Raw genomic sequence first — 9,123 nt, forward strand, 5'->3', positions numbered from 1 at the left:
TTGGGTTTACATTATGTATTTTAAATGCTTTTGCTGTTTTCATTTGTTGTGTATTTTTGCATATAGGAATAAAATTTTGAATGTTTTTATATTCTGTTTTCTATATTCTAAAGTTCTTGGGGTACCGATAAAGTCCATCAGTTTGTTGTAGTTTTTATATACATTTTTGCATTCATGAATGTGGTACCCCCATTACTATTTCCTGGTGATCCACTTACCAAGTTTGTTTTCTATAGCAGCCAGCCTTTATCATTCCTTTTCCTGTAGACACAAATGGAAATGAGAGGAAAATTATCCAAAGTGAGGAATACTCTCTCTTAGACCACTGTCACCCAAACAAGCATCTCCATTGGAAAATATCCCCTATATATCTGTTCTGGTGACAACTCAGATGTTCTCTTCTTCAGTTTCAGGACACATAGAGAGAGTGAATTTTCATAAAGGGGGCAGCATAACAAAATCTGATGGGGTCTGAACCCTGAACATTTTATCTAAAAAAAATTATTATATATATATAAATGGGAAAAAAAATTCTGATCAATTCCCCAGAGTAATACCGTGTTACTGTGGTGAATCTATATTGCTCTGTCCACTGTATGTAAAAGCAAAATTATACAAATATATATACATATATATATATATATATATATTACATACTGTCACCAGTACCTGATCACCACCACACTAGTTGCTATGATTCTGCACTGGTGACAGTATGTAAAAAAATGTTTAAAAATTGTGAAAAAAAAACATTTAGTTATAAAATTTCTTCATTTTCCCCCAAAATTGTGACAAAAAAATGTACAACTTTAAAAAACTCGCCATGCCTCTTGACCGTCCACTATCCAAAAAAAGGGTCATTTGGAGGACATTTGCACTGTCCTGGCTTTTCACACCTCAAGAAATTAGCCGGCAGTACATCAGGATTAATCGATTTTCAGATATACTGAATATATCATAGATTGTGGACTCTATAACTTTCCTACAGACTAAATAATATACACTGATGTGGGTTATTTTCACCAAAGAATTGTACCAGTATATTTTTTTGCCTCAATTTATGAAGAAAGAATATTTATTTGCAAAATTTTATAACAGAAACCAAGAAAACGTGTTTTTTTTTAACAAATTTTCAGTCTTTTTTCATTTATTTTGCAAAAAAAGAAAAAATCCAGTGGTGAATAAATACCACCAAAAGGAGGATCTGTTTGTGTGAAAAAAAATGATAAACATGTCATATGGGTACAGTGCTGCATGACGGCACAATTGTCATTCAAATTGTGACAGCGCTGAAAACTGAAAATTGACGTGGGCAGGAAAGGGGGTAAAAGTGTAGGTATTGAAGCGGTTAAATTATAATGTTGAGTGACCTAACTTTTTTTATATTATGCTCTCAAGCCTAATATTTGTGTTGCTGTGTACACTGTAAGCAACTGTATTCTACTTTTCACCTTCCTCTTGAACAATATGTGCTTTGGCAGATTCTATAGTTTACCTGATAAGGCCTTCCTGAGTGGGCATGTCATTCATGAAATTACATACATTACCTGCCATGGTCAGTGCTTATAGCAAAACCTTTAAAAGTAAGAGGCCAAATTAAATGTATACCACATTTCAACACCATTTTCTTTGAACAAAACACATTCAAGATTGCCTTTATCTTGAAATCCTCCTTTTTACCATGAAAAATGTCAGTAAAAAAATAGTCTTAATCGCACCAATAACATGATTGCCAATATAAGGTAATATTTTACACCCTCAGGCTTTAATAACATTAGCAAATTGAAAGAGGTTGATTTTCATAAATAAGGTGAAGCTGTGTTGACTTTGAATATACAACCATGAACATGTGCTTTGCAATGTTAATTTATTCTATTATTGTAGTAAATCAACTCCATTGAGTCTCAAAGAAAGTTTACAACACAGGTTTCAATAAAAAAACATAATTTTAATAATAGTAAAAAAGCTTAAATAGTCATTTCAAATCATATAACAAAATAAATATATTAAAATAAATTATTAATTTTACAAAAGATCAACAAGCACTATCATGTGCCAAATGTATATATAAATACAGTCCTTTTTTAGAAACACATTACGTTTCTGTCATTAAAAAGACAACTATTTGCTCAGTATAAATAGTAACTACCTTCAGTTACATAATTCCCTTCAATACTGGTAGGCTACATGAAATACCGTACAACAGACTTGCACTTAAAATGCCATGAGCAATTATCCTTATGATACAAATTATGACAAATTTGGCTTTCTGATCTAACCTGTACAACTCTAGTCTGATCCCCAACCATTGGCTTAAGGCATTGCTTTTAACAGTCTGTTAACATATGGTCTGTATTAGTGAGATCATTGTCACCCAATCTGGCTGACCTTGGTTGGACTGCTTAACAATCTCATGTCACTGGCCAGCAGCAGACATTCTCAACCCATTGATCTCGGGGTTAACAGCAATAATAAATATTTTGGAGTGCTATTTGTCATTCTTGTTACAGTCAGACACTTTCCTTTCATTTTGGTGGCTTACAAGCTGCCAAAAGTCAGTTAATTAACTCCACTTCAAAGTCAGTTCCATTCTTCAAACCTATACATGGCTCTGTAATAATACATATCTGATAAGGCAAAAAAAAGAAAACACTGATTACAGCAGTTGATATATTTTCTTCAGGCTGTATATTTCAGTCTCTGGCAATGCCCTTAAGGTCCATATTTCCAGGGTGGACACATATATAGATTCGTAAAGGTCAGGAGATGTGTCTTCTGTAAATGTGACCCAAGTAAGCCTCCCTTTGAAACTTCTCTTTTCAGTCAAATAAAGTCTGGTGATAATTAAGATGAAGTGGTTTTGGCTCTGTAAATGCAAAGAAAGAGCATTTAAATTAATTGCATCCTTGGAATTACAGTTACAGTATTTGAAATATCTGATTATTCCCATAAAACATCCTATTTTCTATTTTGTTTTACTCACTAAAAGGCTACGTACACACAATAAGATTTTCCGACAACAAAACCGTGGATTTTTTTCCAAAGGATGTTGGCTCAAACTTGTCTTCCATACTCACGGTCACACAAATGTTGTCGGAAATTCCGAGTGTCAAGAACTCAGTGACGTACAACATGTACGACGAGCCGAGAAAAATGAAGTTCAATAGCCAGTGCGGCTCTTCTGCTTGATTCCAAGCATGCGTGGAATTTTGTGCATCGGAATTTTGTACACACGGTCGGAATTTCCGACAAGTCTTGTTGTCGGAAAATTTGAGAAGCTGCTCTCAAACATTTGTTGGCAGAAATTCCGAAATGTTCTATGGAGCATACACATGGTCTGACTTTCCGACAACAAGCTTACATCCAACATTTGTTGTCAGAAAATCCTATCGTGTGTACCGACCAAATATTTGCATACCCCTTAGCTAGCCTTGTAAAAAAACAAAAAAACAAATATATATCCCTTAGTAAAGTTTTTGAATACTGAGTTAAAGAAAAACATTTGCATACTCCTTAGCCAGCCTTGCAATAATAAAAAAAAGAAAACTAAATCTATTTATCCCTTAGTAAAGTTTTTGAGTATTAAAAAAGTTATGATATAGATAACATTTTATTATGGTGTTTTTTGCAAGTTCGGGAATATGACTTGTTTGTTTTATTAAAGAAGGTCCATTGACCCTCTGGATATAACGTTTATAGGTAAAGTTGATCCAGGGAATATCTGATTGCCTCTCAGGGGATCAGGAAGGATATTTTTCCCCGGCTGGAGCAAATTGGATCAAGCTTTGCTGGGGGTTTTTTGCCTTCTTCTGGAACAACTGTGGGTATAGGATTATGTATATGGGTTTGTATGATTTTCTTTCCCTTTTATTGGTTGAACTATATGTGCCTTTTTCAACCAGACTAACTATGTAACTATGTGACTCCATCTGTGCATTTTAACACTTTAATACTATAACATTCATTGAATGATCTCCCCCCTGCCATGCATGCATTGTGCTAACCTGTCTGTGGGATAAATAAGGCCCCACTGAGATCAATAGAACTGACACCTTGTTTTGAAAAATGCAAAGAGTGGGGAAAATACATTTCTGTAATGGTAAAAAAAGTATATTGGCTTTTGCCCAAAACGAGTTTTGGTGGAGGGGTTTGAATTTCCTTAAGAGTCATGTCATGATAAACACAGAAGGCCACTATAATAACATAACAATTATTTATACTTACGTATCAAGAAATTTGTCGATGATCTTTTTGACCCATGGAGCGGAAGGCTCTAAACACACTTGCAGACCACTTTTCATGGTGGCACTGTTGGTAGAGAAAGCAGACATGTCAGACATTTGGTCAACAAATTATAGTGAAATACTACACTGATAATGTGTTTCTAATATTAAAGACAGTTGGGCATGGAATCACTTTAAATATTTAATTAAAAATTCTCTGGAAATGGATATCCAAAATGGGAAGGATCACTTGAATATACAGCAATTTACTAAATTAAGATATATGTTCTATATACATTCTGGCTGCAGTCAAATTTCTGCAGCATTCAGAACAGTCTTAAAGACTGGGGGAAATAACTCTTGAGTTTCCTTGTTAATAACAACCACAAAATTCAGAATTTTCTATCATTATATTTTTACTTTAATTCCAAACTTATGTGTTTTTAAAAAGAACAACACTGCATAAAAGAAAAAAATAAATAATGATCTGAAAAGGTATAAAAATGTACACCTTTTCATGATGTGTTTTTTAGCTGTCACAATACTTACATGACCTCCACATGCTTGCAGTGTGGGCCTTTTGGAATCACTTCGAGATTCAGGAAATGTTTGCCAGATATTTGCTTGCTCTCTGTTTTTATACATTGGCACCTAAGCTCTTGCGCTGATACAAGCGTCTTCCCTAAAAAGATTTAAAAAAAAATAATCACATAAATATATGAATGTCATCATTTTTCTTTTCAAAACTAAGGTGCTTTATTGGTATCACATAGGGTAACATCAAGTATACAAAATGACATAACACGATGTTTGATGTGACTTACAGTAGTTGGAACAAACAAAGTAGCCATACATGTACAGGAAAAGCTTATTGGAAAGTTCAGAGAAATGACCATAAAAATAAAAAAATATTTTAATGAATTGTTTGTTTTTAAAATAAAAATGGTTTAAAGATACATTTCTCTGTACATAACAAAGGAATTTGCCAAGTACTTTGTTTTATTTACCATAAAAAGTTTTCACGTTCAGGTTGTCATGTCATTAAATGCTTGTAAATGGTTTGTATTACATTTATATAATAATAAAAATGACTAAAGTATTATTATATTATATTTTAAGCCACGGATAACCTTGTACGTTAAAATAACACTAAAATAACAACGAGCTGCATATCTTTAAAAACAGTCAACTCATGAATTAAAATTTATATAATAATAATAATAAAAAAAAAAAAATGTTGCCTATAGCAACCAGGTTGCCTCTGTTATTTTCTAGCCTGCGTTAAAATCAGGGAAACACAGAAACTTGCATTACAGAGTTTTATACACGAGACCTGTAGCCTATGTAGACCAAATCTTACATGCGACACAGATTTTATTGCTTTGAGCTTACATTGCCTTGAATTCCCTAGCTGTGAGTAACAGTGATGGCTTTGCAGAATTCTTACCTTCTGAGAAAGTAAAAGATGTCAGGAAGACAGCCAGAACTGCAAGGATACACAGCGTTGCTTTCATTGTGAGAAGTGTTCTTGTCAGGTTATGACTGAGCCTGTGGTTTTCAGTTGTGTCTGAAGAGTACTACTCAAACAGCAGGAGCCTAGCCCCTTATATTCCAGCTGGGTTGCGAAAGAGGAATTTCCAGATTTGCCAGATCCTTTTTTTAAATGAGTAATGAGTAAAAGTGTCACATTAGCTATGCTAATGTATGTAGCCTGGGGAAACCCAGCTTTTGGGAAAGTCTTCAAGGATCACGTTTCATCATGTGCAGAATTCTTTTTTTCCAAAGCGGAATGTCTATATTTGTAGTATGTGTTTTCTATAACATTTCCTTTATATTTCCCCCACAGATGCCAAAATGCCAAAATGCATGTGTTTAAAAATGATTTGCGTATAAAAACTTTTATCTCTGTACTTTATTTCCTATTTTATATTTATTATTATAAAATATCAAGAATTTTTTTATTATTTTTGTATTTTTATTATTTATGTATTATTATTATTATTATTATTTTTTTATACATTAGATAGTAAACGTGTTTTTGGAAATAATTGTTAAGCAACCATAAATTTTTTTCTTCCTGTTGAATATTAATACATGTACAGCCATAACATATATGAGTAAAAAAGCCGTTTGTCCATGGTTTTTATTTGCAGTCTAATCAGAGGACAAAATAATGTTGCATTGAAGACAGCAGTCTGGACAATCTGAAGGGGAACAGCAACTGGACACTGATAAGACTGGCACCAGACATATACAGTATGATGTATGTTCCCCACCCCTCACCATAGCCTAAAATCGAATGGTTGCAAAAAACAGCTGTTTTTGCTTAAGGAAGTGCGGACAATTGCATATGTTTGAGTAAAGTAGGATCATTATCCTGTATAATAATAATAATGATTATACAGGCATACCCCGCTTTTAAGTACACAATGGGGTTTATTTATTAAAGCTGGAAAGTGCAAAATCAGGCTCACTTCTGCATAGAAACTAATGAGCTTCTAACCCCAGCTTGTTCAATTAAGCTTTGGTAATAAAATCTGGAAGCTCATTGGTTTCTATGCAGAAGTGAGCCTGATTTTGCACTTTCCAGCTTTAGTAAATAAACCCCATTGTGTACTTAAAGTGGGTTATGCCTGTAATAAATCTGCAGCAAAGTAGACCATGAAGATTAATGAGCAAAAAGTAATTGGTTTAACCGAAAATGTATTTTTTACTTTATTTTAATTTACTTTTCCTTTTATTTGTTATTTTTTGTTTTTTTTTAACGGCTTCCAGACCGTGTACCTGTACGTGATTTTGTGCACACGGTATAGGGGGCATGTGTCCGTTGCTGGGGCTTAGCTGAAACACAAAATTTCTCTTTTACTGACAGCTCAGCAGTTTGCCTTGTTTACATAGGCATACCGCTGCTCTCCACAGAACGATCGGCGGGTCGCGGTGGTCATCACGGCTGCCGGACCCGCTGATCGGCTCCCGCTGTATTCAATCAAAGGTCTAAAAAGGAGGGACAACAGAGGAATTTGGTTCCAAATGTGTGACAGTGGGGTTATGATAAAATGTTTTAATGCTGTTTATCACAACTTAACATTGTGAAGACTGCCTTTAAGAAAAGTGTTTATTTCTAGGCGCACCTCCAAACCTCAAAGTACCAGGTATTTTCATCATTCCCAAAGGCAGGGAGGGATGTACTGTTGAATGGGAGCCATTAAAGCTTGATTAAACTCACTGAAAAAAATATGCATAAGCTTTTAATATTAAAAGCTTAACTTTTAGGGCTGGTTCCCACCACAGGCAGTCTAAGTGCATTTTTTCTGCATCAAAAACGCATGGACAATAGTTTACATAGATTTCAATGGCAAAATTCACACCATTGCACTGCGTTCCAGTAGACATGTGCACGCCGTAAAATTTTGTTTTTGTTTCATTTTGAATGCATTCGTTAGGTTGATATTTTCTTCATAGTCATTGTATCGGTCCAATTCATTTTCAGGATTCATTACGTTTCTTCGGAATGCTTTGGTATACTCGTTACACTGGGTGGATACAAAACGTTTTCCAAATTCTTTATTGTATTTTCGGAGGGATCCAAATTCATTGTGAATAATAGCTGTTTGTTTAGGAGGGGGCAACCCTTGGGATTGACACATTTATATGTTTGAAAATAGAATACAAGTTTGGGAAATAATTAACACAAAGGAAGTTCATAAATTGATCGATTACCAGAAGAATAATCGTTCAAAAATAAGGACACTTATATCATGATTATGGTTTATTGAATGAAGTTATAGCCATTACTGTATAAGGATATTGTCACCTAATATATATAAAAAAGTAAGAATAATCATTTAAAAATAAGGACACTATTTTGGTTATATTGCATATTTTTCATATTTATTTTGTGTATCATTATCTATTGTAGAAGACGTGGGCAGTGCTGCACTTAGATATTGTTTTGCTATAGATAGAAATAATATGTTTAAAACATTAACACCCACATACTTGCTGTCTAGCAGAATATGTTTTGTAATGCAACCATTGTCTAACATTAATGTATTAAAATAACTACCCAGAACTTAGCATGTACAAACATAAAGTGTACGTTGAGCAAAAAAATCATTATATCTCTGCAATACACACATTTCCCCAGGTTTTGGGTAAAAACACTGCAAGTACAAAATTATAACCATTGATCCTGCCAGAAATCGAATTAATGCCTAACTTAGGTTAGACAAGGTTGCCTGAAATCCCAGGTAGTGTTGTTAGCCTTGCTTAGTTATCTTATGCTGGACTACAAAACACCTCCCACTTATGTTTTGGAGATGGGTAGAGGGGCAGGTGTTCTGTAACCCAGCACATGAGTATCAGGCCAGGCCGATAACACTGTTTAGGATTTCAGTGCAGCAATCTTACCATAGCAAGTTAAGAGCTTAATGAATTTTTGGCAGGATGAATAGGTATCTTTCTGTACCCAAATAGTTTTTAAAGAAACAAAACATGAAGAAATGTAATGTATAAATGTAATGCATGTGTTCCTAAATGATGCATTTGGCCATTCTTTATATACTTGTTCTAACAGAGGTGGTGCAAGAGCTGTCATTTAGGGGGCCTTCTATTTTTGTGCAAGGCCAGTTTTAAGGCACAACTCCAGCCAAAAACAACAAAATAAAAAAGATAAAATAACAAAGCCAAGTAATATTCATCTTGAATGCAGATTTCCCCAGCAGTATTTTTTCCTGCAGCTAGATGTCCTCAGTGACCTGATGGCCGCCAACATCATTAAAAAATGATACTTGAAATAAAACATGTTTTTACAAGGACAATCCGAATTCTGAGCTTATACTAACCTTTTTTTTATGAACCAATTCCCAATCACTCATAATTATAGAACTAAGTATAGCAA

General features: G+C 34.1%; 1 protein-coding gene across 1 annotated transcript; it reads right to left on the bottom strand.

Moving 5' to 3' along the window:
* Positions 1-1,927: 1,927 nt before the first annotated feature.
* On the bottom strand, positions 1,928-5,835 carry LOC143974737 (interleukin-8-like). Its single transcript, XM_077476421.1, has 4 exons — positions 5,671-5,835; positions 4,773-4,905; positions 4,225-4,308; positions 1,928-2,866 (listed from the first exon to the last, which is right to left on the bottom strand). The coding sequence occupies exons 1-4, from the start codon at positions 5,735-5,737 to the stop codon at positions 2,845-2,847; spliced, it is 306 nt and encodes a 101-aa protein (XP_077332547.1). The 5' UTR covers positions 5,738-5,835; the 3' UTR covers positions 1,928-2,844.
* Positions 5,836-9,123: the final 3,288 nt, after the last annotated feature.

The sequence above is a fragment of the Lithobates pipiens genome, unplaced genomic scaffold (assembly GCF_037356315.1).
Source record: "Lithobates pipiens isolate NorthernLeopardFrog02 unplaced genomic scaffold, aLitPip1_a1.2 Scaffold_13, whole genome shotgun sequence".
Classification (NCBI taxonomy): Eukaryota; Metazoa; Chordata; class Amphibia; order Anura; family Ranidae; genus Lithobates; species Lithobates pipiens.